Genomic DNA, 15,474 nt, shown 5'->3' on the forward strand with positions numbered 1-15,474 from the left:
TCTCTCTCTCTCTCTCTCTCTCTCTCTCTCTCTCTCTCTCTCTCTTTCTTTCTTCTTTCTGTTTTTTGCAGGATGTTTGTGTTCAAAGCTGGCACTGGAATTCCCAGCTAGAGAGACAAGGACAGGGCCTGGAGAGGTTATTTCCAACCGAGCTTTGTTTTTTTTTTTTTATGATGTTTTTAGATCTTCTGGGCAAATACCCAGCAGGGGGATAGCTGGGTTGAATGGGACCTCTAGACCTAGTTTTCGGAGGAATCTCCAAACTGACTTCCACAGTGCCAACCAAGCTTTGTAAGGGTGGCATTTGACTGCAAGTCACAGAAATGGCTTAAACCAGAAGAAAGTTTTATTATCTGATGTCACAAAAATCATGAAAATGAAGTGATTCCAGGATGATTAGTTCAGTTTCTCAGCATCATCAAGGACTTCTGTACTTTGTTTTTTTCTACTCTGCCATTATGACTGAGAGGTGACTGCAGCTATTCCAGTCATCACATCCAGACTTCCACAGTACCAGACAAGAGAAAGCTGATGTCTGTGTTCATTTGTCTTTGTAAGGAAATTCTTTCCCACAAAGGCCTCTATCCAGCCATCAGCCACCACCCTGTGTCATGCCTGAACTGGTCACTGCTGAAGGGAACAAGCCTGTCAGGCTTGGCCTAGAGCAGCCCTAGGCCTGGGGACAGGAAGTGGCTTGCTAGGGTAGTCACCACTTTCATGTAAGCACGTTCCCCACTCCACACAGCTCATAGCTGTAGTGCATCTGCTGGGATGCTTCATGCCTCCTACACACTGAGTACTGCAGCCCTGACATTTGTCACCTTCTGCTGTGGCTTGCTGTGCTGGCCTCGTTGGTCTCGATCTGACTGGCAGGAGCATAGGAGTCTGTTGTGGACACAGCCTTGTGCACCTGGCTGCTTTCTTCCTGGATTGGCTGTCGCCAATGGCAGCGGAGACAGCCTTTGTCTTTGGAAGCCTCACACCGGGGCTCTTTTGATGCATGCTGTGTGCGCACTGCTGGAGGGGACATGGGTCACAGCGCTGCCCCCACAGGGAGGTGTGCTCTTTGTTCCCATCCCAGCCTTAGCAGCGGCCTGTCTGAAGACATTTGCGGGATGCCTTTCATCATCCTGTCCGGAACAGGAAGCACCGAGTATTTCTCTTTAATGCTGAAAACCAGATTACCGTGTGTGTGGCGCCCCATGGAGTCCTTGCTAAGTTCCGTCCCCACATCACCAGGAAACCCAAAAATGTGACTGATGAACCTTAGGACTTACACTGTGCTGCCTGCCCTGAGCAGACCCTTGGAAATGTGTGTGAAATCCCTCTTGGGTTTTTATTAAACTGTACCTTCTGGAGCGTCTAGACCTTTGGGGATAGGTCCCTTTGCTCTGGGGGTACCGGCTTTCCTGCATGACCAGTGGAGCCAGGATACAGGCCGTGTCTGCCTCTTGCCGGCTGTGTGGCTCTGGACACGTCACTGTCTCTCTTGGGGTCTGGTCTTCCCATCTGTAATGCAAGCAAGGGCCAGAGCCCATGTCTAAGTTGCCTCCCGTGCCTCTGGTGTCCTGCCTGCCTCATAGCACCTCTTGTTATCTCACAGGTGGCCACAGAGTCGCCTGTTTCATGCAGCCTGTGCTTCTTACCTGTGGCTGATCTGGGTCCTGGGTCACCTCAGCTTGTCCTCCTTGTGAAGTCTTAGAGGGTCTTGGGGTCTGTGGTCAGAGAACGTCTGATTCCAGATCCCTGCCGCGGCTCTAGGAGCCAGGGCTGTTCTTGGGGTGGGTGAGCGAGAGATTAGTTTCCCCAGTTCCTTGCTGACTATTGGCCTGAGATGCCCCAGTTCTCTACTGCTGTCCTGTGTGCCTCTGCAGAGTGGCTTTGTCAGAACCAGCAAGGCAGAGGTGAGTGTCACAGACAGTGTGGGCACGGAGCTACACAGGAGGGGTCAGCTGGCCACCAGCCCTGGTGGGGTCTTCAGAGCTGTCCTGGCCACTACTGGCTGCTGATCTCTGCTTCCCTGGCTGCCTCGGCTGATGTGTGCTCCAGGCAGAGCTTAGCTTTGCCGATTCAACATCTGGGGCATCTTCCAGAGCCAGAATACACAGCGTGCAGAGAGCCCTGGATGACAGTGATGCTGGGGGACCATAATCCCATGTTTCTGAAAAGTTTGGTATGGACTCACTGTGTTTAACAGGAAGTTGATTGGAACCCAGAATTGACCAGTTAGAGAACATGAACAGCCTTTTCCTTCTTCCCGCTTGTTCATTTTATATTTTTGGCATCTACATTGTCATTGAAGAGTAGTCACCTACCTGATAACTGTGACTCCTCCCAAATTGAAAGAACACCTGTGAACATTTTTTGGCTTTTTTTTAACCCAAAGGGGATACTACAGAGGTTTCTCTGTATTGTCAGTGTGGAGGTTAAAGATAGATCCAGTTCTAACTTGCAAAGGTTAAAGCCAAGAAGAGCCACCCTGACTCTAAAGAATGCGGCTTTGGAGTTGTTTTTAGTTCTCCACACCACAGCGTTGCCCTGCTTCTCCTGGCTCAGTAACTGTCCTGTCGCAGCTGCGGTGAGGGTTTATTTCGACATCCCTCGCTGGCTTCCTGTCTCCTTGTGGCTCGTAACCTGGGTGCCATAGCTTCCCACTGCCACGTTCCCCTCCCTGCACATCAGCACCGTCCTCGCTGAACTCCAGCTAGAGCTGAGCCCCCGCGTCTGTGTCACCTGCAGTTGTCATGCTCTGGCCCATAAGCAGCGGCTGCTGTGTGTCCTGCCCCACCAGTGACAGCAGTGGCCCGCAGTGGCTGGCAGACACTCATGGCAGCACCCGGCCAGGCTCGTGTGCTCCTGGCATTTGTGCTGCTCGTTGCCCTCCGCCTGCCGCAGGCATGTTGGGGACTTTGGTCTCTGTGATGCCACGGCCCTCCTGCTATACCTCTCAGTGCCACACACATCCCCAGTCTGTCCCCAGCCTGTTCCACATGGGGGCAACCCCAGCCAGAGACTGCGGTCTCTGTGTCCTTCCCCCTGCTCCTTCCTGTTGGTGACAGCGGGTCATGACCTCTTGATTTTTCCCAGAGGGCCCCATCTCTTCCTTTCTGTGCTGCTGCCAGCCCCCTCAGTGCTGTGGTTTCCAGCCAGACTCCCTCCGACCCGGCTTTGGCTGCTGGTGCCAGAGGCCCAGGCTTGATGCTTTCACGGCCTTCACGTCCCCCAGCGCCCTGGGTGTGTGGTCAGGGGGCTTTCATGGCTCCCTGGAGATGGCTCTGAGAGTTTGAGTAAAGTGATGGTTACTAGCGTAGGCTGGGGGGAGGCTGAGGAGGTGGCACAGAGCTTGCCACCCTGGGGACCCCCTGCTGCTAGAAATCACCATGTGAGGTATTCAGACCCAAAATGGAAAGAACAGCATGGCCAGTGTGCTGGGCCTTGAGCATAAAATGCCACTGGGTGGACAAATGAAGGCCAGGAGGGAGCACTTCTCCCAGGCCTGTGAAGTCTGTTTATCCTCCACAGGAGCGTTTCCAGCCCTCCAGAGAAGGGCGGAAGAGGAAGTGCTTCGGAAACAGTATTTGATTAAGCAAATGTGTCCATCCCTTTGTTACTTGGAGCTGGCCATGTGGACTCCTTTTGTGTCTGTCTTGGGGAAACCAGATGTTTGAGTTATTTCATATTGTTTTCTTCAAGTTTGAGCCAATTGTCTCTAATCACAGGCCTGCAAGCAAGTCCTCTGTAATAGAAGTCTATTAATACGCTTTCTATTTTTTGCTGTTCTCACTGTTATAGTTTTTTTTCCCCTCAAATAAGGTTCAAACAGTTTTTCAGGAAAGAAAACAAAGAGCTTCCTAGTTTATCCTAATAATTATTTTCCATAACATGCATAAAAGTGTAGGATGTCCTTTTGAATTTTTTATGAAAAGTTCAAATTTCTCTCCTTTTTCCCCTGGGGTCCCCAGCTGGCCAGCTCTGCTTCCCTGGAAGGGAAAGGACAGCTGAGGTTCACCTCGGGACGCTGGAGCCCGCATCACAACTGTACCCAGGTGGCCACTGCCAATGACACCACCCTCCGCGGCTGGGACACACGCAGCATGAGGTCAGTGACCTTCAGTCCCCAGTTCTCCCCTTTCACTTTCCCTGAAGGAAGCCAGTGGTGACAGAGGTAATGAAGAGCCAGGCGGACTTGGGGGCATGCGGTTTGTCTGTCTTCATCTCACCTTTGTGGGAAACTATCTTCACCCCAGTCATTCTCATGTACCTGCTGCGTGCAAGCCACAGTGGACTGCATGTCATCCTGTGTCACTGTCCCTGCGTCGGGTTCAGCCAGGTCTTAGTGTTGTTCATGAGTGACACAGGGACAAGGACACTCTGTCTCCACATGAGCCAGGTGGCAATTGCAGTCTCCCAGTGAAATCTCCCTCGAGGAGTTGTCCTTGACCATTTCCGTGCTTTTAAGAGACATACCTGCAGGGCAATCATATTTTGTCATTTAAGTAATTATCCACAACCACCACAGTTCTAATGGAACAAACAAGAGCTATTTTTCTGTTCCAGTTGTGATTTTGATAGGCACAGGAGTGATGGTGGGACGTCTGTTGCTATGGTGACGGGCGCCCGCATAAGCTTTTTAAAGATGCAGTTTATCCCCTCAGCACACCATAATTGATCACTGAGCCGAAGAGACGGATATCATGCAATAACTCGAGTTGCTTCCAGGGTGGGGGCTTACCTTTAAAATTTCGTTCCAAAGCCCCTCTGAAAACCCAGGGGCTAATAAATAAACAGTCACCACTCCTGAGGCCTGTGCAGCTCTGTACAAAGCAGGGATCACCTTCCCTGTGTTGCTGGCAGCCTTGGGCGGTACAGACCACGACACTCTCCTATGGAGGCCTAGGTCTCCTTGTCCTGCAGTCCTTTCTCCTGTCCTCGCTGCTCTTGGAAGGATGAACAAGGAAGCCACAGAAAACAAGGCACACATAGCTTTTGTTGGTAGCAGCCTGCAGTGACCTTGTGTGGCAGGTGGCCTGGGATGAGGTGCTGACTCCCGTAGGATGTGGGGCTGCAGCAAAGAGAGGCTACACCTCTTCTTCCTTTTCTCCTGTGACTTTGGTCTTCACCTAGCCAGGATGCCTGGGGTATTTCATCCAGAAGGTGTTACGGGTTCATGTCAGAGCAGACAGCTGACCTTCCGTTAGTAATTATTGCATGTATAAGTGCCTATCCAGCACCCTGGGAATGTGCTACCATTTTAATTTTATACCTTTTGCTTGTTTCACTTGAGAGATCTTCAAGTTTAATGTCTTTTATTTTAGGGAAAAATATTAAGACAATGAAAAAACAAGGGATGTAAAAGCCAGATCAAGATTTAAAATGTCTTAGGGTTGGAGCTCCAACATAGGAAGAAAAGATGACAGGAGTAGAACTCATCTGTGTCAGAAAGCAGGGACTCACAACAGCCTTCTGCCCTGGGAAAGATAATTGCAAGGCTCAGAGCTCCTGCTCCTTCACCAGCTCCCCCAAAGCCAGGCTGGCACGGAAGTTAATGATGGCAGATGTTTGAGTTCCACCTGGCAGGGGAGGCAGGCAAGCCAGTGTGAGATCCAGGCCACTGTCTCCCCTCTGTCCTGCCTGCCTGGGTGACCCACCCCTGTTTGGGGTACATGGCATGGGAAGGAGCCATAAGGGGCAGGATATTCTGAATTCAGGCCTTGTGAAGGGCTGGGCCCACCTTAGGTGTGCATGCATACATGCGAGGAAGCATATATGTGCCCTCTGTGTGTGTATGTGTACATGTGCTTGTGTGTGCATGTGCACACCGTAAACCACTGGCTAATTTCAAACACCCCTCTCTGTGCAGCTCACCCTTGGCCCTCCAGCAGCTGCACCTCGAGGGGTGTGGACAGCTGAACTCCAAAACCCAACATGGGCAACACCACTGTCTCCTTGGTGGTTTTTGTAACCTTTTCAGCTTTGTCTCTGTCTCCTCACAAACATCTCCCGATACCTGCGGTGCACTTTGTCTTGCCTCCTTCTCTTGTCTTTTTCCTTTCCCTTTCTGTCCTTGCTGCACCCTTCTGCAAGCCTTCCAGTGCAGCTCCCTGTACCCTTCCAGTGTCCTTCCAGAGAAGCCCGTCCCGCTCTGTGTGGCTGTTATAGTTTCTCTGGCACACTGTCACTCCCAAGACGCGAGGTCACATGCTGACAGCAGCAAGCTAGTGTTGTTTCCACGCCTTACCCAGGGGATCAGCTGTGCTCTTGGGACACTAGAGCCAGCACACTGCTGTGAGAGGCTTCTGGCCTCTGACACCTCATGCCCAGCCTGCTCAAGCAGGGGAGGAGTGTAGCGGAGACCCAGGCGCCCATACGGGCACAGCCCTGGGAGACAGAGGCGAGGCCAGTGTGTAATACGGATGCCGTGCTGTTTTTCCTCCGTCCCCAGCCAGATCTACTGTATAGAAAACGCCCACGGACAGCTGGTGCGTGACCTCGACTTCAATCCCAACAAGCAGTACTATTTAGCGAGCTGTGGGGACGACTGCAAGGTGAAGTTCTGGGACACCCGGAATGTCACCGAGCCCGTCAAGACCCTGGAGGAGCACTCCCACTGGTACAGTGACTCGTTTGCATGCCACGTTAGGGAAGTGGGATTATGTAATTTATTTTGCTAATTACTTTACCATTTGGAAAGGCACAAACCAGCTTCGTTTGTGCTGCTGTGAATCATTCAATCAACCCAGTTTTATTTTTCCTAAAGAAACACTAATTCTGAATCCGAATGTGATTTATAAGCGCAGGAAAAGAAGAAAAACATTAGATTCTGTTTTCTCTTGAAACAGTGTCGGTTCAAGTATGCAAAAATAAATGCACACAGATGTTCACACAGCATTGTTTGCAGTGCCTGAAAACTGGAAGCGACCCAAATGTCCATCAATAGGGGATCGGTTAAGTAAATTAGGTGACATCCGTGCCACAGAAATGATGCCGCTGTCAGGAAGAATGAGGGGTATCCGTGTATGGATGGATGTGGAAGGATGCCCAGGATCATTCATTCGCTCCAAAATATCATCTCAATGTTTACCATATGCTGGGTACTTCTTGCTAAATGAGTAGAAAGACCATGCTGTGGAATAGCTTATAAGGGATGCATCCTTTTTTGTGGAATAAGGTGCGTGTGTGAATGCGTGCACACAGGTATACGGTGGGGAACCCTGGAAGAGGAGGAGCCGGCTCTCATCAGGCCCCCTCTCTGGTGGGCAGGGCCGTGGCACAGGGGCTGTGCTGAGGACAGCTGTGTGGCCATGCCAGGTGCAGCCCCCTTCCCCCAGGCCTGCTGTGTCCTTGGCCCAATGGGGAGGCTGAGCTCACCAGGCTCCCTGGCCTGTGGCTGTGGTATCACCCCAGCCAGCATCCTTGAGCCAGCATCCCCTGGAGAGATGCTAAGGCCTGGTCTCAGGCCCCATGGCTGCACTCGGCTGGCACGCACTGTGGGGCGTAGCTCGGTGCTCCCGTTGTCACTCCTCCGTGTGTTCTCCTGGGCAAGCAGCTTTTGTTTGGAATTCGAGAACAGCTGTCTCAAGCGCTGAGCAGTGATTCCTTGCCCTTTGCCTTGTAAGCTGATATTTAGTCCTCTCTGTCTGTTTGCTGGCACCTAAGAGAGCATTTGAGAGCAACATAGAAGGCTTGATTCCTACAGCAGAGACCCTGACACCAGCCCTAACGTGGCTGGGCACCAGCGACTCCTAGTGTGACCTGGTCCACAGGGTCAGCCGTGTGGGGCCTGTCCAGGTCTCACTTCCTGCAGGTCATCTCAGCAGCCTCCCATGCCTTTTGCAGGGTGTGGAGTGTCCGCTACAACCACTCCCATGACCAGCTGGTCCTCACAGGCAGCAGCGACAGCAGGGTCATCCTCTCCAACATGGTGTCCATCTCCTCAGAGCCCTTCGGCCACCTGGTGGATGATGATGATGTCAGTGACCCAGAGGAGCACCACACAGAAGAGAAGTAAGGGCCACACGACACACAGCGGTCTCATTTGCTGCACAGCCCCCTGGGTCCCTGGGTATCTATGAGAGCCATCCTGTGCTTAATGGGATGTCTTCTTCTGTGCTGCAGTCTTAGGGGGTCATGTGGGCCCAGGGCTTCCACAGGAGGCACACAGGACTGCCCCCAGCCTACTATCCCTCCCATGGTAGACTTGGCCACCCTTGTGCCTCACTCACCGCTGTCTCTTGGGTTGCAGGAGTAAGGAGCCACTGCAGGACAATGTCATTGCGACCTATGAGGAGCACGAGGACAGTGTATATGCTGTGGACTGGTCCTCTGCCGACCCGTGGCTGTTTGCGTCCCTGAGTTACGATGGGAGGCTGGTCATCAACAGGGTGCCCAGGGCTCTCAAGTACCACATCTTGCTCTAGCTCTTCCTCGGTGTCCCCATCCCCGTCTGTCCCTTGGCAGAGCCACAGATCTGCAGCCACAGAGGCGATTCCTTTGCAGATCTGTCCCTCCCCGGAGAGTCTGACAGCAGCCTTCTGGGGGACTTAGACCAGCTGCTGCCCACAGCCACTGCTGGGTGCCCACTGTGCCTGGCTTTCCCCCACCGTCCTGTCCCCCATGTTAACTCCTTTCTCCTCTGTGATTATGAAGGAAATAAAGTGAGCAGAATTGCTGCAGGCCCCAGCTTGTTCGTTCGGGATCTCTGCCCTCCCTGGTGTGGCCTCATCTTTCCCCACAGAGACAACACAGATGACTCCATGCCATCTCTGTGGTGCTGTCCCAGGCAGGGCTGGGAGCCCAGGGTTGGGGGATGCATTGGAACTGTGTCTTGCTGTGGTTCAGCTCTGGCTTGGCCTCCAGCCTCCCCCAACCTTTGTGCACCATCCCGGGTTGTGTCAGGCTCTCTGTTGTCCCAGAGGCCGGGAGTAGGCCACCTCCGCTGTGGCCACCATCACATACACTCACGCTGCTGCTGTCAGCCTGTTCCTCTGGGGCCCTGCACCCTGAGCTCGCAGCTCCATCCATGGCTCCTTCTGTGGGTCCTGGCTCTGTTCTGTGCTTGCCTGGCACCTGGCCTCCCCCCAGATAAGCTGCAGGGGCTGTGAAGGTCGCACTGTACCTGGCCAGGTGTCCAGCAGGTGCCACTTCTCCACCTGATGCCTCTGTTTCCCCAGCTGTAGTAAGAGCTGGCAGGGCCTGGACAGCTCTAAGGCTGACACTCCCACCACCGCCTCTGTCTAAGGGACCTGTCATCCGTCTGGCTGCTGCCCCTCCTGGGACAGGAGAGAAGAGCCACACTGTCCCCCTTTGATTTGTCAGAGAGGAAGGGAACATGCGTCCATGGAGGGAGGGTGATAAAGCCGTGTCCCATGTCTGACAGTGCTGGGGATCAAGCCCAGGGCCTCAGGGAGCTGTACCCCAAGCCCAGAAGGAGATTCACGACCTGCCACTGACTTTCAAACATGGGACACAGCATTGTCCTGACCCCTCATGGCCAGTGTCCTTGTCTCGAGGACTGGGAGGCTGTGTGGCCAGTGGCATCCTGTGGGCTCTGAGCCCCAGGCTGGCCACAGTACCATGTCTCCGCCATGAGACATCTGTGGCTCTCACGCTAGGTGACAAGGAGGCGCAAGCAGGGCGAGGACATTGCTCGAGGGGCATCCTGTGTGCCAGGTTCCCAGCATCCCTGGTGACACCCCGAACCAGGCCTCCCACACTTCCACTGTGCAGGGCTGGCAGGGCAGTGCTGAGCTTCCTCTTCCCAGTGCCTCAGACCTGGTGCAGGTAGAGCGGGGTGGTGACTTTGGCCCTTGTTCCTGGCACCTGGGAAGGAAAAGAAGTCTCACTGGCTGGACTGACCCTGGCATCTGGGCTCTGATTGAGCAGCACAAGGGCCATCAGCCCTGAGGTTGGCATCAAGCAGGGCAGATGTCACTGTGATGTGCCCGTGTGGACCCCATGTCTGGCTGCAGACCAGTGAGGTCACTGAGAACCCTGCTTTCCTAGCGGCATCTGCTCCACCTGGCTGCGGGGCTGTTGGAGCCTGGCAACCAGGTGACTTTAACACAGCCCCCATCCTTTTTGAAGTGAGCTGGGCTGTGCTCCTTCCTTGCTGCCCAGCCAAGCAACAGATTGGCTTTAAGAGAGACCCCCATATTCTGCCAAGAGCAGGGCACTGACCCCACCCATTCTGAGCCATGCAGGCCCTGTCCATGACTTGCTGGCCACCGGGGTAAGGCGAACTGTGTCTGGAGAAGAGCTGTGTGTCCCGAGCATCGTGTGCCTCACCCAGGATGCTGAGAGGTGCACCTGGTGTCAAACCCCTGACGTGTTGGGGTATCACTGAGTGACCAGAGGCAGGATGAATTCTCACTTGAAGGAGCCTCAGCACAGACAGGGAGGAGGAAGAGCATGCTCTCTGCCGCTGTCCTGTCCCGGGGTCACCTGCACCTCCAGAAGGAGGCAGGGCAGGAAGAGCAGATTGGGTATGAAGATGCCAGGTGAAGGAGCGAGGAGCAAACGAGAAAAAGAAAAGAAGAATGAGAAGAAAATGGGCCACACTAGGTCCAAGGGATGCAGTGGAGAACTGGAGCGCGGGGCTGGGCTGGGCCGGGCAGGAATGGTCTCCAGCGTGGCGACCCTGCAGAGCCCACAGTGACCCCGCCTCTGCTTCTGACACGCTGATCTTGTTTGTCATCACCCTTGGCCTCACCGGTGGTGGGTCTGCAAGAGGCTCCATGGCACCCACCCCAGTCCTAAGGACAGGAAGTTGCTCCAGGATGTTCTTGTCACCCCCACACAAGGGACATCTCTGCTCCTGGCTCCAGGGCTCACCAGCATGTGGTCCAGTGCCCCTTCTGGCCCTGCCAGCAATGGCATGGGGCTTGTGTTCTCTGAATCTGGTGCAGGCCTGCTCCCCAGGAGGAGGTACCAGCTGAGCACCCCTGTCCTCGGGTCCCCACTCAGCCCAGGCTCATCCTCCAGCCCCAACCTCCCCCTGCAGCCTGGTTACGTTCTTGCTGGGAGTCACATGCCGCCAAGCCTGCACTCCATTCTGTGCCTTAGCCTCTGCTTCCTAAAGGTCACATGTCAGAGGTCTCCCTGCCTGCGGGCTCTCTGCCAGCTCTCTCCCGGCTCTTGCTCCAGCTGCCTAACCCCTCCCAAGCCTATCGAATGAACAAAGGGAATGTTAGTTACAGGCTGTTGTCCCTGCCCACGATTCCCAAGCCCTAGAGCCCACAGCATGGCACTTGTTCATTGCAGACCTGACTCTACTCCTGCCACTGAGTGTGAATGTCCTTGCCCTCCGTGAGAACCAGCCACAGAATGGGCCCGGAGCAGCCCCAGGCCCACTGTCACAGAAGGCTGAGCGGGCAACATGTGGCTGCTCCCAGATCCAGATGATGCTGAATTCCCAAAGCCCCTCCCACATCCCCACCCTGCTGCCTGTGGTCACTGCCTGGGGGGCCTTCTCTCCCTCTGTACCCCCTCTCTTTCCCTGACCTCATGCCAGCCATTCCTGGCCTCTGCAGCCAGGGCCCTGAGCTCATCACACCTTCCTGGACATTTCTTCTGTCACTCAGCGCACCTTCTTCCTCTGCAGCTCACCGTTGGCTGCTGAACAGCCTTCAGGGGCTCCGTGTCACAGTCGGTCCCACAGATTTCTACAGAGTTGTTATAAGGACCTGTAATCCCAGCATGCTGGGTGCGCTGAGGCAGGAAGATCTCAAGTTCGAGCCCAGTCTGGGCAACTTGGTGATTAAACGAGTGTGACTCAAAAATAAAAAGGAATAGGATGTAGTTCAGTGGGAACCCCTGGGTTCAGTCCCCACCACCACACCAACAACAAAAAGAACCAGAGACAAGCACATTCTTGTCGGGTAGGGGGACACAGACCTGGACAATGGTGGTCTGGTGCCGGGAGCGGCACATGGGGAAGGGTCTGCCTTCTGGGTCCAAATAGACCCTCTGAAGTGGGGAGCTTGGTCTGGGGACTGAGGCACAGGGTGGGTGCTTTTTTTCACCATGCACTGTTTCTCTGGGGCATTTTCCTAGTTGACTCCTCTTGTCTTTCTTGTCTCAGTTTACATTCCCATGAGCCTTCCTTGACCACTGATCAAAAGCAGGATCTTTCTTGTTATTTTCGCCTCTGTTTTCTTTTCTACCTAGAACTTACTAGTTAGAGAAGTAAATGTTAATGTTATAGTGCATTCTCCCATGGGCCGTAAATGTCCCGAGGCCAGGAAGTTTGTCCTCTCCATTCATCATTGTGCCCTTGGCACTGAGCTCAGGACACAGCACATGGGTGCTCAAAAGCTGTATTGGGTGGATGGGTGGGTGGTGGAAGGAAGGATATGTGGGTGGGTAAATGAACAGATGAATGGGTGGGTGAATGGATGGTTCAATTCATGGATATATGGATGGATGGGTGGGTGGATGGATGGATGGGTGGATGGATAGATGGGTAGATGGATGGATGAATGGATGGATAGATGGATGGATGGGTGGATGGATAGATGGGTAGATGGATGGATGGATGGATGGATGGGTGGATGGATGGATGGTGAGTAGGTTTTAATAGACTGGGCAAGTGAAACAGATGGGCAGCCGAATGTAAATAAATTTGAGAAATTTCTGAGCCAAATTAAAAAAAAAAGAAAAACCACCAATGAAATGAAATAAGCGACAGCTCAATGAGCAAACTGCAAAGCCCAGGTCTTCTCTTGCCTGTGGCTAGGTTCTGTGGCGCTGTGGCTGGAGTATTCCCCAGCACGAGGATATCATCACTGACTTCACATTCTTGGGAGGTGCAGTGCAGGTGACTGATGGGTTGTGCAGGTCCCAAAGGATCAGGTCTGCAAACATTACCAGACCCTTCCTCTTGAGGTTGAAAGATGAACCAACAAGCCAGCAGGCCGGGACTTTTCTAGAGCTGGGTTCTCCCTCTTTGTAGCTCTTGCAAAAATCTATGGAAAATTCCAGGAAACAACCCAAAGCCCCTCATCTCTCTCCAGATAAAGTACTTGACGCTAGATGAATGGATGGGTAATTGCAGGACTGCCGCGGATGCAACCTGAGCTCTTGTGAAATATATGAAAAATGGAAGCTTAATTACTTTGAAACATTGAAAGCCATAAACGGGGTTATTTAAAAACAAGAGCCTTACCAAAGTACTTTGCACTGCAAATGGAGACTTACAGATAGAAAGCGGTACTAGAAGCCCATTTCCTAAGAATTAACAGAGAACTTCAACAACATTGACTGCCCATGAGGACTCCTCAGGGGCAAAGAGCCCATATCCAAGCCCTGCAGTTAAAGCGGCCTGCACTTCCAGGTCGGGAGCTGGGGGACGAGGACTGTGAGGGTCTCGTGCTTGCTGGGCTTGGTGTCCTCAGAGGACCTAGCACACAGCCCGTGAATCTGTGGTGTAACCTCAGCTGCCTTACCACAGGTGTGCTGGCCTCGCACCATCTCTTCTATAGAGATGCTTCATTCTGCCTGCAGCCGCTAGACTCACACCTTTTGGCTAAGATCAAGTGTAGACTCATACCCCTGCACCCCTCCAGGGCCACTTGCATCTCTTTGCTGACTGCAACTCAGATCCATCCATGCAGTCCTTTGCAGCCTCCTTGTGAGGAAAGAACCCAGTTGCCTGTAGGATCGATGGTGGCAGAGGACACTTGGTCCCCTCACTTGCTTGGACCAACCAACTCTGTGGTGCCTGCACAGCCCCGGCTCACTCGATTCACAGTTAAACACCACCTTTTGGGCTGGCAGTCAAGGCCCTCAGAGAGCTTCCATTGCCCCAGCTTTGTCCCCTTGACCTGCTGCCGCCAGTGCAGGGACAGGGGCTTGTTGCCAGCCCACCCTTATAAAAAGAGAGTTGGGCATGGAGAGGAATCAGGAAATTGGTAATCCTGCCACTTGGCTGTGTGACCCAGAGCAAATCGATCAAATGTGTGGTCCTTGAGCCACCATCTTGCTGTGTCCATGAAGGGGTGCACTAGTGACATGTCCCCTGCCCCTGGCCTGTGGTTCTCAGCCTCCTGTCCCAACCAGAGGCTGGTGAGAAGACAGAGCTGCTCATCTCCAACGCTGATTTCTGGTGAGGGTCCAGGGAAGGTGGCTGAGTGGGTCTGCATGGGGCCCCACAGGAAGAGGAGCCAGGGCCCCTCTTCCAGGGCAATTGCGGAGCAACAGCTGTGGAGGCTGACACCAGGGTGACTTATGGAATCTGTGTTTCTTTTTGTTCTTACAACATTTGTTGGGCAGAGATGGTGGAATCGTAGCTGTCAGGGCTTCCCATGGGGCAGAAGGGTGCTTATTGCGTGTCCAGCAGCCACAGTGCCTACCATGCTCTGTGACCTCTGAGATCTGGTCATAGGCTGGGAATGCCTGATGCTGCACAGTTGGGGCAGCGTGCGCCACCTGGGTGACCCTAGCTGGAAGACCCCCCACCTGGGCCCCACCCATCTTGACCAGATGGCTGATTCATCCTGGAGGAAGTGGCAGACTTGTGACAGCTTTGCCCTGTGCTGCTGGCTGACCTCTGCTCCACCTTGGTAGGGTGACTGCGGGTTTGACTGGAGTTCTCTCTTCTGCCTGTGAGGACAGAGATGGGTTCTGTGTCACAGTGCTGCCCCAAGACTCAGCACCATCCTGCACTGTGCAGGTCCAGAACAGAGAGGCCCTGCAGGTGGAAGGAACAGCTTGAGAGGGACTCAGCAGGGCCAGCCATATCCCCTCCATCTGTACTGTGGTGAGGACAGTTCATTCATTCAGGCAGGCTGGCTTTGGGATGCCTGTGAGGCTCAGGCTGGGCTGGCCAGCAGGCAGTGGAGACAGCTAGTAAGGACCTGTGGGGGAGATGGGCAGGAGAAACTCCAACCCTCACCTATGGGCAAGGTCAGGCACCAGGGGGTGAGCGCCGCAGGAAGAGTGGGTATCTGGAGAGAGGAGGACTGTCTCCCACCCTGCTTCTCCCAGGACCCTCTGGCCCAGTTTCCTGAAGGAGCACATAATGTGTTGGTTCTGACGGGCAGTGCCTTGATGGGCCACAACCAGCCTCTCTCAGAAGCCAAGGTCTTCCTAGGAGGTGGAGGCCTAGGAGCCCCAGGCCCAGGTCTTGTCCCTTGCAAAGTAAAACCCCAGTCCCCTTCTGCCTACCACAGAGGCTTTTCCCCAGGCTGAAGGAGAAGCACATGTGGTAGCGGCCTGTCAGAGTCCACGAGGCCAGATGCCCCCTGGCTCTGCCACCCTCTGGTCACTGGTGAGGCCCTATCAGGGGCTTGAGGGATGGGTTGAAAGCATGTGGACCTTCCAACACTGACACATCCGGAGCAGGGCGCCTGCAGGACCTGCCCATGGTGCCGTCACAGGCCAGGACCTTGGGGACAAGCTGCTGTGGATCTGCTCTGAGGGCTGTGGGCAAAGCCGAGGGCTCATGTAGACACCGAGGCATGAGGTCACCATGTGGGG

The 15,474-nt window shown here is 54.0% G+C and overlaps 1 protein-coding gene across 1 annotated transcript in view; it reads left to right on the top strand.

Annotated features, from left to right (window-relative positions):
- Tssc1 (tumor suppressing subtransferable candidate 1) overlaps positions 1-8,675 on the top strand; it is a 94,282-nt gene extending 85,607 nt beyond the window's left edge. The window contains exons 6-9 of the mRNA XM_005404376.2: positions 3,963-4,099; positions 6,443-6,610; positions 7,837-8,004; positions 8,243-8,675. Coding sequence (XP_005404433.1) covers positions 3,963-4,099; positions 6,443-6,610; positions 7,837-8,004; positions 8,243-8,417 — 648 coding nt within the window. The 3' untranslated portion in view covers positions 8,418-8,675. The remainder of the gene's footprint in view (positions 1-3,962; positions 4,100-6,442; positions 6,611-7,836; positions 8,005-8,242) is intronic.
- The last annotated feature ends 6,799 nt before the right edge of the window (positions 8,676-15,474 follow it).

Source organism: Chinchilla lanigera, unplaced genomic scaffold, assembly GCF_000276665.1.
Source record: "Chinchilla lanigera isolate Chin_1 unplaced genomic scaffold, ChiLan1.0 scaffold00086, whole genome shotgun sequence".
In the NCBI taxonomy this organism is placed as follows: Eukaryota; Metazoa; Chordata; class Mammalia; order Rodentia; family Chinchillidae; genus Chinchilla; species Chinchilla lanigera.